Below are 16,409 nucleotides of genomic sequence, written 5' to 3'. Positions count from 1 at the left end.
AAGACTCACCAGGCTGCAGCAGCAAACTGTGGGAGCCTGCAGGAAGGGTCAGAACAGGAATAGGAAGAGATGGGAGGGTGGACACTAATATCTAGGTGTGCCCCAAATTTTACGGTGCCCTACGCAGCTGAGTATGCTGAGTATGCCTAAGGACGGCCCTGTCCCTTTGTGCTTCAACCACCATTCCAGAAGACATGTGTCCATGCTGATGACGGGTTCTGCTCAATAACGATCCAAAGCAGTGCAGACCAATGCATGTTCATTTTCATCATCTGAGTCAGATGCCACCAGGAGAAGGTTGATTTTCCTTTTTGGTGGTTCAGGTTCTGTAGTTTCTGCATCGGAGTGTTGCTCTTTTAAGACTTCTGAAAACATGCTCCACACCTCGTCCTTCTCAGCTTTTGGAAGGCACTTCAGATTCTTAAACCTTGGGTCGAGTGCCGTCCCTATCTTTAGAAATCTCACATTGGTAACTTCTTTGCGTTTTGTCAAATCTCCCCAAGGAGTTCAGTCACAAATTTAATTAACACATTATTTTTTAATGAGTGTCATCAGCATGGAAGGTTTCAGAGTAGCATCCGTGTTAGTCTGTACCCGCAAAAAGAAAAAGAGTACTTGTGGCACCTTAGAGACTAACAAATTAATTTGAGCATAAGCTTTCGTGAGCTACAGCTCACTTCATCGGATGCATTCAGTGGAAAATACAGTGGGCAGATTTTATATACACAGAGAACATGAAACAATGGGTGTTACCATACACATTGTAAGGAGAGTGATCAGGTAAGGTAAGCTATTACCAGCAGGAGAGAAAAAAAACCTTTTGTAGTGATAATCAAGGTGGGCCATTTCCAGCTGTAGACAAGAACGTGTGAGGAACAGTGTGTGTGTGTGTGGGGGGGGGAATAAACATGGGGAAATAGTTTTACCTTGTGTAATGACACAAACTCCCAGTCTTTATTCTAGGGGTGTGTCTGTGCCGATTTGTTCTTGTGCTTTTTCAGGGAGTTTCTTGAGAAGATGGTGTTGTTTCTTTTGGTAACCCTCAGTGGGATCAGAGGGTAATGGCTTGTAGAATGTGGTGTTGGAGAGCTGCCTAGCAGCCTCTTGTTCATATTCTGACCTATTCATGACGACAACAGCACCTCCTTTGTCAGCCTTTTTGATTATGATGTCCTAGTTGTTTCTGAAGCTGTGGATGGCCTGAAGGACGACCCATCACTCTCACAGATCTTGGGAGACAGGCCAGTCCTTGCTTACAGCCCCTCAACATGAAGCAAATACTCACCAGCACCCACACACCAAAAACACTAACCCAGGAACCTATCCTTGCAACAAAGCCTGTTGCCAACTGTGTCTACATATCTATTCGGGGACACCATCATAGGGCCTAATCACATCAGCCACACTATCAGATGCTTGTTCACCTGCGCAACTACCAATGTGATATATGCCATCATGTGCCAGCAATGCCCCTCTGCCATGTACATTGGCCAAAGCAGACAGTCTTTACATAAAAAAAATAAATGGACAAAAATCAGATGTCAAGAATTATAACATTCAAAAACCAGTCAGAGAATATTTCAATCTCTCTGGTCACTCGATTACAGACCTAAAAGTGGCAATTCTTCAACAAAAAAACCTTCAAAAACAGACTCCAACGAGCGACTGCTGAATTGGAATTAATTTGCAAACTGGACAGCATTAAATTAGGCTTGAATAAAGAAGGAAGTGGATGTGACATTACACAAAGTAAAACTATTTCCCCATGTTTATTCCCCCCCACCACCACTGTTCCTCACACGCTCTTGTCTACAGCTGGAAATGGCCCACCTTGATTATCACTACAAAAGGTTTTTTTTCTCTCCTGCTGGTAATAGCTCACCTTACCTGATCACTCTCCTTACAGTGTGTATGGTAACACCCATTGTTTCATGTTCTCTGTGTATATAAAATCTGCCCACTGTATTTTCCACTGAATGCATCTGATGAAGTGAGCTGTAGCGCACGAAAGCTTATGCTCAAATTAATTTGTTAGTCTCAAAGGTGCCACAAGTACTCCTTTTCTATCAGCATGGAAGTATGTCCTCTGGAATGGTGACTGAAGCATGAAGGGGCATACGAATGTTCAGCATATTTGGAACATAAATGTCTTGCAATGCCGGCTACAAAAGTGCCAAGGGAATGCCTTTCTCACTTTCAGGTGACATTGTAAATAAGAAGAGGGCAGCATTATCTCCCATAAATGTAAACAAGCTTGTTTGTCTGAGCGATTGGCTGAACAAGAAATAGGACTGAACGGACTTGTAAGCTCTAAAGTTTTACATTATTTTGTATTTGAGTGCGGTTATTTTTTGTCCATAATTATATATTTGTAAGTTCAACTTTCACAATAAAGAGACTGCACCACAGTACTTCTATGAGGTGACTTGCAAAATACTATTTCTTTCACCATTTTTACAGTTCAAATATTTGTAATAAAAAATCATAATATAAAGTGAGCACTGTATACTTTGAATTCTGTGTTGCAATTGAAATCAATATATTTGAAAATGTAGAAAAACATCCAAAATATTTAGTAAATTTCAATTCGTAGTCTATTGTTTAACAGTGCAATTAAAACTGCAATTAATCTCAATTAATTTTTTTTAGTTAATCACATGAGTTAACTATGATTAATCGACAGCCCTAATTTTAAAGTTTATTTTATGCAGTTCAGAGTTTGGGGCAGATGCTTTTCATGACTGTAATGATTAAGTTTCCATTGTTCTGCAATGAAGATAGAATTCTAAGCTAAAGTTATTAGCTGAAAAGTATGACCAACTTACAAAAAAGCATGTAAGAATTCAGATACCATGGTGATGGGCTACTTCATAAAAACCTAGACACACAAATATACAAGGAAAACTGTACAAGATACCATCTGTATTAGACAATCTAGAAGTAGCCCTAAATTATCCATGAATGTACTGAATACAGTTGTACTCCACCCCAGTGCAAGACCCTATCCATTAAATAAACAAGTGATTTTTGAGTGACAAGGTAGGTGAGGTACTATCTTTTATTGTATCAACTTCTGTTGGTGAAAGACAGCTTTGGTGCTTACACAGCGTTCTTCTTCAGGTATAAGAGTCCCAAAGCTGGCCTCTTTCACCAACAGAAGTTGGTCCAATAAAATATATTAACTTACCCACCTTGTGTCTCTAAAATCCTGGGGCCAACATGGCTGCAACACCACTAAAGACAAGTGATTTTTTGTCAGCCAACTGATTGGTTGTTTAAGACCGTTTTCATGTTGTGCTTTAACCCATGAGATCTAGCAAACCACACAGCTGAGATACAGAATACCTCACTGGTGGCATAATACTTTACTTAACTTTCTGCTTCTTAGAAAGAGTTTCAATAGCAACAAGTGTAAATTATGTTAATAGAACAGTTTAAATAAATAAAACTAAACAAACAAAACTGACAGAAAGCTTGTGAGCAATAATAAATATGAGATTTATTGTCGACAGAATTATACTCACTAATTACAGTCCCTTAACAGTACATTAAAAGCTTCAAAATAGATTTTTAAAACCTCAAAATATGCATTAAAAATGATGGTCTGATTTTGAGAAACAGCACTTTCCCAAACATCCAGGGAGGAAGGACAGTCGCTAAAGGCACCAGACTGGGACTCAGGAGAACAACAATAGCAACAACACCTAACTACTGTATAGTGCTTTTCATCAGTAGATCTCAAAGCACTTTACGAAATGAAGATAAGCATCATTATTCCAATTTTACAGATAGTAAAACTGAGACAAAGAGGTGAAGTGACATACCCAAGGTTGTTCTGTTGCAGGTTCCCTGCATGATCATGTGTAAGCACTTAATCTCTCCTTGCCTAGCAAAACTTCCTTCTCCTACCTCTGTCTGTATAGATTGTAAACTTTATGAGTCAAGGACTGTCATTCACTATAGGCACATCACCTAGCACAATGTGGCCCAATTCTTGGCACTCTAGGCATTACTGTAAACCAAATAACTGATAACTAACAGCATTTTAGGGGGAGATTTTTCAAAAGTATGTAAGGGACTTGGGTATACAAATCCCATTGAAAATCAATGGAACTGGTCAGTGTTCCTCCTTCCCTTAAGCACATTTGAAAATCTTCCCCATAAATTCTGCACATTTAAGTCATACACATAAGCCATATTTAAATCTCACCAAGAAATTGCTGCCTGTCTGCTTGTCGTTTCAGGCTCAATTTTACCAGATCAGCAGGGACGTCTGGCAGGCTAGCCACCTCCTCAAACGTATTGATGGCTTTTTGCAGTATTTCATTGCTTCTCATCTTCTCAGCTAAGTCATCCTCACACTAGGTGGAATCACAAAATTGTTATAAATAACAAATCATCATATAGTTTGGAGTTTAAAAAAAATTCTTTTGAGTAAAGGCAAAACTGTATCATTCCTCATTAATGTGTCAAATTTAACAAGTGTCTTCAAGTGCAGGCAATTTTGGTGTGAGCTTGGAGCAGAACTCTAGTTGCTTGTGCACTCTGGCAAGGTGGATTTATATCCAGCATTCACATATCCCTGGGAAATATTTGTCATCATATGTATGAGAAAATATACTTGCATATAAGCACAAGGCACTTTGTTCACCTACAGCAGATTCTTACTTCTGCATTCTCTTCTTGACAGGCATTCGTGTAAATGAGATGAAACAGCATTCTTATATCAGAAGGTGTATCATCATAGACCATTTGCTAATATATATAGATTTGGAGCCAAATTTTTGGTTCATGTAACTTCACTGAAGTCACTGAGTTATTCCAACTGAAAATTTGTCATGTTGTATTTTTCAAAGGTAACATGCTAATACAATGCATCATATCAAATTCTAAAAACTTTGTGGGTGATAATAGTTGAAATCAGAATTTCTGCTTTAAAAAGACAATATGGAAGGAATATGTTTTATACAAATCAGAGCTGTCAGTGGAGAATGCCTGATTTTCTAAATTCTCCAGACATTGCTTCATGAGAAAGTCAGAGAAGCAGCTGCCCTGGGAGCTGAAAGATACCTGAGCTATTGTTAAAGTGATACCATCATTTACCAGGTGCTCAATAATTTTCTGGTAGCTTGTGGCATATAACAACAACAATAAATCTTGTGTTATTTAAAAACAAATTGCTACACCTTATCAGCATGTGAATGAGAAGATTGGTTCTATAAGGCTTGGAAAAACGCTCAGAGCATTGGACCCCATCACTTTCTCCCCTCCACTCCAACCCCACATGGGGAACAGCAGCTGCAGCCAGGAGGAGCCTGTGGGGGGGGCGGAGTGGCAGACCGTGACAATTCCCAGACTCTCAGGACTCCTCCCTCAAAGCAGCCAGCACCAGCCATAGCCAAGGTTGCAAGGTAAGGCCTTCTAGATCCCCTTCCTGTCCCTCTGCTGGGTGAGTTCTCTCTCCTCTCCCAATGAGAGGGAAGCAGCCAGGAAAGCAACCTTCTCAGCCTTCTGACAGTATGAGAACTCTGGGTATTTTCCCCTTTGTTTGCTGGGTTGCCGCTGGCTGCTGCCCTCCCAGCCTCCATTCAGTTCTTCTTCCACCATTGGAACCCTTCTGGACCCCAACCTGCTTCTCCCTGTTCATCGTGCTTTTCATCCTTACCTCTTCCATTTATACCTTGTGCTCGTGCACTCTCACTCTTCCCTTTACCTAGTTTTTTCTCTTACTCCCCAAAAATTCTTTCCTGTCCCCCACTTCAACCTACAGTAGCTGATAAATTCTACCAGGAATGTTCCATGAACCTCATTTTGTTTTTCAAGTTTGAAAGCAGACTTAGATGCATATTGGCATGAAGGATGAAATCCTCACTCCATCGCAGACCATGGCAAAACTCCCATGGACTTCAAGAGAACCAAGATTTCACCCCTAGCATGGAACCTCTCTCCATTGTCTGCATATATTTTGCTCCTGAGTATTCAGTAGTGAAACAGAGCTAGACTGATCTCACATACTTAATTTTAAAAGTGTGGATATTAATTTATATGCTTTCTATGCTGAGTCAAATTAGTAGTGTTCTATGACTCCTTCCTAATGTCTCCTATTTTTATTGCCCTGTGTTTCATTCATGTTTCGCTAATTAGCACGACGAGGTAGGTGCTTTTGTGTATCACAAGCACTTCAGTAATGGAAACATATGTAGGTCAATCAATCTGGATTCAATGTTTTATCGGCTACACTGGCATTAATTAAAAATGTTTCAATCACATTAGCTGCATATTGTTGCTGTCAGTAGTTAATACCTAGCAACTCTTTACCTACAGGGTTTTTTTTAAAGTTTGCAATTTTCAATGAACTTCTTTGTTTATACAATCAATTAGCACATCATGACTGATTGGCTCAGGCTTACTATTCTGAAACTGAAACGGGAAAATACCAAGCAACATGGTCACATCAGCCAAACATTTGAGCGGTTTGTCCCAGAGACAAACTCAGAAATCAATAGTTAGGAATAATTTATTTTTTCTTGATGGAATACCCTCTAAGAAACTGGCTTATTTTCTAGGATGCAGGATGGGGAAGGATGTTTATGGAAAAAATATAGTAGGAATGAACAGCTGCCATCGTATAATCTGAGGTAAGATACTAACATATATCAAATCTCAGTGATACATATCACATCACATATCATTTGGAAAGAGCTCTGAGATCTCTGAGGATGAAAGGCACTACATCTATGTAAGATATTACCACTACAATATAGCAATTCTGATATGGTCTCAGCCAGGCCAAGAAATCAACATAGAAATTGCTTGTACTTTTGGGATAATACCATAACAACAACTGCTGTTGCAGAAATTTGGGGAGAGGAACATCCATACCTTTTCAATTTTCAGAACAAAAAAAAAAAAAAAAACAAGCCCCATCTATCTATTAGAATCTGGCCAGTTCGTATGTATTGTATGAAGTCAGTGGTGCCTTCATAATGCAGGAGTGAGGACACTCTTAGGGTGAAATCCTGGACTCCTTGAAGTTGCTGGCAAAGCTCCCATTGACTTCAGTGGGTCCAGGATTTCATCTCTGCTCTTCATTGCACACCGAGCCCTTAGTTAGTGATAAGAGACAGTGAATATGAGTAGGGTTTTACTGGTTCAAATACCCTGTTAAAAGTAACAGTGTCTTATAAATAAAATTATGTTATGGCAGTCCTGGGAATGATCCATAGTACTTCAGTGCACACCATGATTGTCCAACTGCTTTCAAAGGCCCCTATCCTCCACTGAAATCAATAGGAGTTCCATCAATTACTTAAAGCATACAGAAGTAGAAAGTTAATGCCACCTAGCCCCTGATTACAAATTCTATAGATAGAATACAAGGCTGCCAAAACCAGAGATGGACCTATAAGAAGTTACTTATGCATGTCTGAGAAAAGAGTGCTAATTATGATATTAGGGCCTGATCCTCAGCCCCTTTCAGAATCATACTGCTACACTGAAGTGGTCCAAAGTGATATTAAAATGGTCTTAAAAGGGCAACTGAAGTTCCCAACATTTTGAAGGAAACCTTGGATGTCAAAAAGTCAGCATAGCTGGTTTCATACCCCCTGCTCCCAGTTTAAGGGGTGCTTTGGGGGTGAGGAGAGGCACATGCCAGCGGCAGCACTCTGGACAATCCTCTGCCAGTGGAACAGCTTACAGGGAGTTGTTCCTGTTAGAGTACATTAGAGCAGCCTCTGGGTAGCCCCAGAATAGTAAATAGCAGAAATGAGATTTAACATGAACACTACTCTCTGCTTCCTGAGCCGTTAGACTTCTGTCCCCATGTACACCTGGACAACTCAGTGGGGTAACAAAATGGCTTTAGCTGAGGGCAAAATTTGGCCCAGTACTTCCCTCTCTCTCTCTCTCTCTCTCTCTCACACACACACACACACAAATCACTTTGATTGAAGTTGTGCCAAAACTGCTCTCTCAAAAAAAAACCTGTCTCTTTTTATAACTGCAGCTTTAATCTAAGCGCAATGGGGATAAGTATTAAAATCACCTTCCTCTCACACTTGTACCAGCTTCATCCAAAGTCCCCACTGAAATGCAGGCTGCTGTTGGTTTCAATTTTAATTCTTCTGTAACGCTTCCACAGACATTTGATACCAGTTGAACCCTCCTCCTGTTGGCCAGCGGACTGCTTCAGCAGCAAGAGAACTACCATTTGAGTGTGGCATTTTGTTAATACTTTACTTAGTGTTATGGAGTCTTGTTCTGTTCTGACTGTTAAGCTCTGTGAGACTGAGAATAGTGCTACACACATTTACGGCATTCTATTGTACTATGAGGAGTTACTGTTTAAAACATTTGCAAGCATTAAATTACAGCTCTGTGGAAGGGGTTAATTCATAAAGAAGGGAAATATGAAAAGCACTGTTTAATAAAGAAATCTGTCCTTAACTGAAGCACCATCACACAAATGGGGCCAAATGTTCTGCTAGTGTAAAAGGGTGTAGATCCTTTGACGTCAATGGAATTTCATCTGTTTACATGACCAGAGAATTTGGTCCACTGTATAGTAGTGTCTATGCACTAGATTTTTTTTAGTAGTTGGGACTTTGGTTTTAGCATAACTGTTATTTACCGAGTGAAAATGGATAGTGACTTCAGTTCAAATGCCTCATTAATTGTAGCATAGAGCAACTTCCTTCTACTATGATGGTTTCACTTGGCATATCTTGATTAATATGAGTTCAAACAGATTTTTATTACACCTGTTCCTGTGATTCCTTCATGCTTTATGAAAATAAAATGATTATTTCTGTTTTGGAGTTACTGTATCAAGGAACTAAATTATTATGAAGTCAGAGCTTGTTTTCCAGTGTCTTTATTTTCAGGGGGAAGATGCTTGAAATAGATAAGCGGGGGGTTTTAACTTAAAAACTGGGATCACTGTATAGAATACAGAAAGTCTGTTTTGTACACAGGACTATATTATTAGGTAACCTCTGAATATTATTTTTCCATTTACAACAGTTTCACTGGTACCTGTGCTTTTCCATATCTTGCTCGTGGACTCTGTGGATATTTGCTCACTAATATTTCAAAGGCCTTCACAGCTTCTTCAACTTTTCCCTGAAAGGAAGATATTTATACTAAATATTTTCTGTATCTTGTAGCAAAACACTTACAGAACCCTGAGGGATAAATGGTGTAATATGACTACTACCACCAATTCCATAAAACAAAGCAGAAAAATATTTCATATGGTTAATTAAGAGGTTTTTCCTCTTACACACTATCTGACCAGATTGCCTGCTTATTCCAGAGAAATGCATTTTTATGAATACATATAGCTCAACATAATTAGCTGCTTTTGATTAAAACCAATTGTTTTGCTTGGTCTTACAATGGCTGAAAAAAAAAACTTAGATGGATTAAAATTGTACTGTAAAACACTAGACACTAAGGCAAATCACATTACACCTTAAAAAGTAAATTTGGTCAGAAGCAGTTAATCAAGGAATTTAAAATGCAGTACAAGAAATAGCTGACTGTAGCTAGAATTTTCACTTCAGCAGAGCTGAGTTGACCAAGGTTTTGCCTTGCCCAAGTAATCTAGGCTTTTTTGCAATGGGCGACTTCAATGACCACATAGACAATAGCCCCTCTGGGTTGACTATATATAATGATTGACATGACAACTATGATCCAGTCCCACGTGATCTAGTTTTAAGGATTATGATTACAGGAATAAGAATTACTGCTGTATTATGAGCTGAACATCACCGTCTCTCATTTGAAGTGATGTCTCACTTCTGCTCCTGTTAGGGAATGAACATATTTCATTGGTATACCCAGAGAGATGGATCCAACCCAAAGTGGTTTCAGGCATAAATAAGAAATGTATATACCACACATCCAGTAAACAAGTCTGTTGATTATTTAGTGTGATATACTAACCCTTAACCCTTCACAGAAGACAAAGTGGCAGCTTCACCCAAAAGAGCAGTCATTAGGCTGGTACTCATGAATCCATCTCCTGATGTTGAGGATCTTGCTAACTGTCGCCCTGTCTCTAACCTGCATCTTTACATAAGTTCATTGAGAAGACAATGACAACGGAACTTTGGGATCATTTGGAGTCTTCAGATTCAATTGCCTCCTCTACACTGAATCTGGGTATGGGACGGAGTCCACAGAAGTTTTGCTGGCTGGAAACTTCTTCCCAAAAATGGACAGCGATCAGATGTTCAGGCCGATTCTTTTATATCAGCAGCCTTTGATGTGATTGACTCAGCTTTGGCCCTGGCACAGATGGATAGGATTGTACTTGAGTATTCCAATTTCTCTCCTTCTTGGTGGGTAAGCGGAGGGGGAGAGAAGCTGAGTGATCATGGGGCACTTCAATTTGGGTGACATATGCTGGAAGTCTCATGCTGACAGTACTAAAATATACCTGGAATTTCTAAATATTATAATTTCCTAACTCAAAAAGTGTTGCAGTAGAATACAGGGAAATTCTATATTAGACCCTGTCTAATAAAGAGGAACCGATCACAGAACTAAAAATTAATGGTAACTTGGGTACAAGTGATCATGACTTGACCACGTTTATAATGTGCAAACAGAATAAAGTCCAGACCAGTTATATATACTGGTGCTTTAAAAGGTCAATTTCATAAAGCTGAAAACAATTATGAGCCAAATCAGCTGTGAGGAAGAATTTAATCAGAAAAAAATTGAATAATTGGTGATTGTTTAAGAACATTTACTAGATGCCTCAAAAGCCACAATCCCACATTTCAGGAAAAAGGTCATATTGGTTAAAAAAAAATGGCCTGGTTTAGGCGGGAGAGTGAAAGCATCTATAAAAAAATGATTTATATTTATTTATAATATATTTATAATATATTTATTTATATTTATTTATTTATTTATAATATATATATATATATATATATATATATATTTATATATATATAACACCAATGGAAGAAAGGGGAAATTGAAAGTAATGAACATAAATCAGAAGCCAGGAACTGTAGAAAAGTGATAAGGGAAGCAAAGGGACTCAAGGAAAAATCTATGGCCAACAGAGTTAAGAACAATAAGGAGAAGTTTTTTAAGTATATTAGTAACAAAAATAATCTTAACAATGGTATTGGCCCATTACTAGATGGAAATAGTACAATAATAATAATGCAGAAGAGAAAGAAAAATATTTCTGTTCTGTAATTGGGAGAAAAACAGAAGTTATGTGATCTGTAGTAATGTAGCAATATCATATGATAACACTTTCTGTTCCACTAGTATCGCAGGAGGTTGTTAAACAGCAGCTATTAAAGTTAGCAATTTTTAAATCAGCAGGTCCAGATAACTTGCATCCAAGAGTTTTAAAGAGCTGGCTGAGGAGCTCGTTAGATCAATAATGGTGATTTTCAACAAGTCTTGGAATGCCAGGGAAGTTCCAGAAGACTGGAGGAAAGCTAATGTTGTGCCAATATTCAAAAAGGGTAAACAGGCCTATAATTACCAGGTTATCCTATCTGACATCCATCCTGGGCAATATACTGGATGATATGGAACTCTATTAATAAAGAATTAAAGGAGGTTAATATAATTAATGCCAATCAAAATTTTTATGAGATTACAAGTTTGGTTGATAAAAGTAAATGTGTTGATATAATATAGTTAGACTCCTGTAAGGTATTTGAGTTGGTACCACATGACATTTTGATTAAAAAACTAGAAAGATATAAAATTAACATGGCACACATTAAATGGATTAAAACTTGGCTAACTGATAGGTTTCTAATGTAATTGTAAATGGAGAATCATCATACAACAAGTGTGTTTTTAGTAATCATGCTCCAATTATATTTATTATAGACACTGGTTGCGCATCATTAAAATCTCCTAGGTGGACTCTGCTACTAAAAGATGCAAAGTTTTGTTCTACAGTTGATACAGTTATTTCTGACGTCATACAAGAAAGAAGCCCCCTCAGATACCATCTTCTGGGAAGCTCTGAACGCTACTATAAGGGGTGAATGCATAAAGTATGCCTCTGAAAGGAGAGAGAAACACTCAAGTTACTAGACTTTCTAGACAAGGAAATAGATGAGTTGCTGAGAAAGTATAAGATTGACCCAAATAATGAAAACCTTCCATGTTCTCTAATCAATGACAAATATAAATATAATGAATGCTTATCCAGCATTCATTGAATTTTCACTCAACAGGGTCAAATAAAGATATTATGAATAGGGAAATAAAGCAGGTCAACTATTTGCCAGAAGACTTAGATTGGATCTAGCCAACAATATTTCTTCCTTATTACAAGAGGACAGGAATGCCATCTTTGAACCAATAGATTTAAATAATCATATTAAGCAATTCTAACAAGCTTTAAATCAGACATCCTCATCAATCCCCTCTTTATTGAATGCAGTTGATATTTTTGAAAAGATCTCTGGTTTTTGCATTAACTGGAATAAATCGCAAGCAATGGATCTATCCAAGAGAACAGATCCTTCTCAGTTTCAGCATTTTCCATTTGAAAAATGCAAGGAAATAACTTATTTAGGTGTTAAGATTTATCTTAATCGCCCCAAAGTTGTTTCTATAAATATGGCCTATGTATTAAAAGAAATTTCCAAGAATGTAGACATGTGGTGTCTCCTCCCTCTGTCCTTACTGCAGAGGAACAAAAATAGCCAAAATGAATATCTGCACAAGACAGACTTATACCATTCGCTTATTGCCTTTCAAGGTCTCTCCTTTGCTTGAAAAAATAGGCTTTTCATGCAATTTATATAAGATAACTTTGCTTGCCACTCTCTTAAAAAATCCTAGGCAACTGGATGGATTTGTATCTATATTATCTACCATTCCAAATGCATCCCTTTGGAAGGTGGATCCCCTCTGGTAGCTCTGTATCCACACTGGCCTGGTTTGAGATTGAAAAAAGCATAGCTATGCCATTTGGTTCCCTTTCTTATTTTATATCCTTAAGAGACTACCCACACACTTAAGGAAAAATCCAATCTTTGCATCTCCATGGAGCCTCCTGCACCATGTTGATTACAGTGTCTCATCTTACTAATTCTCCTCTTGTACCACTATAGAATAGCCCAGGCCTCAGGATCAAAGCCAGCTCTATGCTTAAAACAATTTGAAGAGAAAAAAGATTAACAATAATGAAAGATATAATACAAGACAATAGACTGGCCTTCAATTATATATGCAATATCGGCTACCGCAGTCTCACAGTTCCTTCTTTCAGCAGTTATGCTCAAGGATTCATGCAAGGATGGAGGACAGTAGGTCTCTTTCAACTCTCACCTCTAGGAACATGTTAAGAAATTTGGAAACAAAAGCCACTTTGTAGGAATTACTTATAGGTGGCTATTACCTCTCAATCTCAGTCTCAGAGAAAAACAGGGGAAAAAACTTAGCCTTATTGTCACAACAGAAACCTGGGAGGATATCTGGCTTAAAATGAAGGATACTTCAAGTTCTTTATACTTGTGATTCTTCTAGACCAAGATATTAAACAGGTATTATAGGACTCCAGAATGTTTAAGGCTAGATTGTTGGAGATGCAAACAGCCCCATGTCAACCTTTAACACATCCTCTTTACCTGTCAAAAATGCATGTGTTCTGCAACCCCATATTCAGTGCTCTCTCAAATTTTTAAGTGTTGCTATTTTTCATTCTCTAAGCTTGTGTATTGGAGGGGTGCTGGATTGGTATTACCAGTTAACATTAAGAAATGGATTGCAGCAGTGTCCAAAAGAGTTATCTCGGAAAATAGAAATCTGCAATTCCTCCCTCCTACACAGACTGGTTTAGTGAGCTCTTTACTATTGCATTAATGGAAAAAAATGACATGGTCTAATAGCCTTATTTTTTCCCCCAAGTATTGCTATCTGGTTACACATCAAACTATTGCATACTTTTGCAGTTTAGGATATATTAGTCCCCAATACTCATAGCTTATGTTCTCACTTGATATATCTACTTAGTCATTTTAACATTTGATGCCCTGCATGACCAATATAGGTTATGGGTGTTTGTTTTCTGTGTGTGTGTGTGGGGGGGGGAGTGTTGGTTGTTTGGTTTTGGTTTGTTTTTTTCCCCAGGTTTTACAAATAATGAACACTGAATTTTGTTATTCATACGGTATTTCCATCTTGTGCATATATTTATATCTCTTTTGTTTTGTTGGGCATTTATATTAACAAGCTGTAGTATTATCAGTCCTTATATGATCCTATTTATTGGAAGAATTTGCTATCTCCTTAATCACTTTAGAGACAGTTGAGCTCAGCTGGTGTGCTTTTGTTGCAGTGATTCAATTTGAACACGTGAGTAGAGAGGTTGGAGCTTTGTGTACCCATTAGTAAGACAGAGCCAGAATTTATTGATGTTCAGGACAATTTGTAAAAACTAGTCTGTTCACTCAGGTTTCTGCCTGAAGAGATAGAGGAGTATATTTATTTTTACAGGTGGATATAGGATGTCCATATATCCATTGACCAGGGCCTGATAATTTTTTAAAATAAATATTTTGTATATGCACTTAGAGACAAAGATGTGAACATTTAAAAAAAATACAAAATTCAGTAAGTGGTTAAGATGTAAATTTTATAAAACACTGAGTGCCTATGACAGACATGAAAGAACACACATTATGACCCGAAAGGATGAAAGGTGATGACCAAGCTAAAATGAACATTGAAGTACAATCACAAATGTGTGCTGAATGCCTGGTTAGAGAAAAACGGAAACAAATATAAAATTCATTATCCCTATTATCTTGATGCCTGTTTGTTTGTAGCCATAGTTCACCGCACCAGGAGAAACAGAATTCAAACCTACCTTTTTACGTAGCTTTTCTGCAGCATTCAGTTCAGCTTTAATGGTCTTATCAAACTTGTTTAAGAGTTTTGGTTTCTTCTTAGCTAGAAGAGTTTAAAAAAAAAACAAAAACTACTATGACTTTCCCTGAACATTCACAAGTATATGTTTGGACGTTTCCTTTAACCACAGCATGATAAGGTAGTTTCAGAATACACCAGAAAAAAATAGGCAAGCATTCATTATGCCTGCAAAAAACTATATTTACATATGAAAGCCAGGATTTATGCACTTAAATTGAATAACTGTTCACTTAAAATGGACTTTTGGGAATAAAATTATCCATTTTGAATGTACAAACGTCTTTTCTGACTGGATACAGTCTAAATAATTAGTGCAACAAGAAATACACACTGGAAATAACATATACTCTACAAAAACTTAATTTTCCCATACCAAAATTATATTTCACCGGGATTTGAATCCAATCGTGATTTAAAGATTTCTTGTGATGCAGAATACATCTCAACCCAGTGAATCACCCTCGCTGTTAGAGACTTGCACTGTATTTAGAGTTTGAATTTATCTAGATTCAACTTCTATCTATGGGATCTTATTATGCATTTGTCTGTTAGCTTAAAGACTTCTCTACTAGCAGAAATTCTCTCTCAATGACCAAGTTACCTCTTAACCTACTCATTATTAAACTAAATATTCATAAAATGATCTGAAACAGGGAGTGAATAGTGAGGTGGCAAAGTTTGCAGACAATACAAAATTACTCAAAATAGTTAAGTCCAAAGCTGATTGTAAAGAGTTACAAAGGGATCTCACAAAATTGGGTGACTGGGAGACAAAATGGTGGATGAAATTCAGTGCTGATAAGAGCAAAGTAATACACACTGGAAAAATAATCCCAACTATGCATACAAAACAGACGACATCTAAATTAGCTGTTACCACTCAAGAAAGAGATCTTGGAGTCATCATGGATAGTTCTCTGAAAACATCTGCTCAATGTGCAGTGGCAGTCAAAAAAGCTAACTGTGTTAGGAAACCTTAGGAAAGGTATAGATAATAAGAGAGTGGCATGATATGCCCACACCTTTAACACTACATGCTGTTCTGGTTGTCCCATTCAGAAAATGTATATTAGAATTGGAAAAAGTGCAAAGAAGGATAACAAAATGATTGGGGTATGGAACAGCTTCCATATGAGGAGAAACTAAAAAGACTCCGACTGTTTAGCTTAGAAAAGAGACGATTAAGGGGATATGATAGAGGTCTGTAAAATCATGAATGGTGTTGGGAAAACGAATAGGGATTTTTTTTTAATCCCTTCATATAACACCCAATGAAATTAATAGGCATCAGGTTTAAAACTCACATACGGAAGTACTTCTTCACAATACACAGTCAACCTGTGGAACTCATTGTCAAATGATGCTGTGAAGGCCAAAAAGTATAACTGAGTTCAAAAAAGAATTAGATAAGTCCATGGAGGATAGAGCCATCAATGATTATTAGCCATGATGGTCAGGAATGCAACTTCATG

The 16,409-nt window shown here is 37.6% G+C and overlaps 1 protein-coding gene across 10 annotated transcripts in view; it reads right to left on the bottom strand.

Annotated features, from left to right (window-relative positions):
- Positions 1–16,409, bottom strand: part of ASPH (aspartate beta-hydroxylase) — a 190,038-nt gene that overhangs the window by 42,028 nt on the left and 131,601 nt on the right. For all 10 annotated transcript variants that reach the window (XM_074944321.1, XM_074944317.1, XM_074944318.1 and 7 more), the window contains 3 exons: positions 14,876–14,958; positions 9,037–9,123; positions 4,211–4,361 (listed from right to left, as the gene is read on the bottom strand). In XM_074944321.1, the coding sequence (XP_074800422.1) occupies positions 4,211–4,361; positions 9,037–9,123; positions 14,876–14,958 (321 nt within the window). The remainder of the gene's footprint in view (positions 1–4,210; positions 4,362–9,036; positions 9,124–14,875; positions 14,959–16,409) is intronic.

This window comes from Natator depressus, chromosome 2 (assembly GCF_965152275.1).
Source record: "Natator depressus isolate rNatDep1 chromosome 2, rNatDep2.hap1, whole genome shotgun sequence".
NCBI lineage: Eukaryota > Metazoa > Chordata > Testudines > Cheloniidae > Natator > Natator depressus.
Note: the sequence above shows the minus strand (reverse complement) of the source record. Positions and strands in the feature narration are given on the sequence as shown.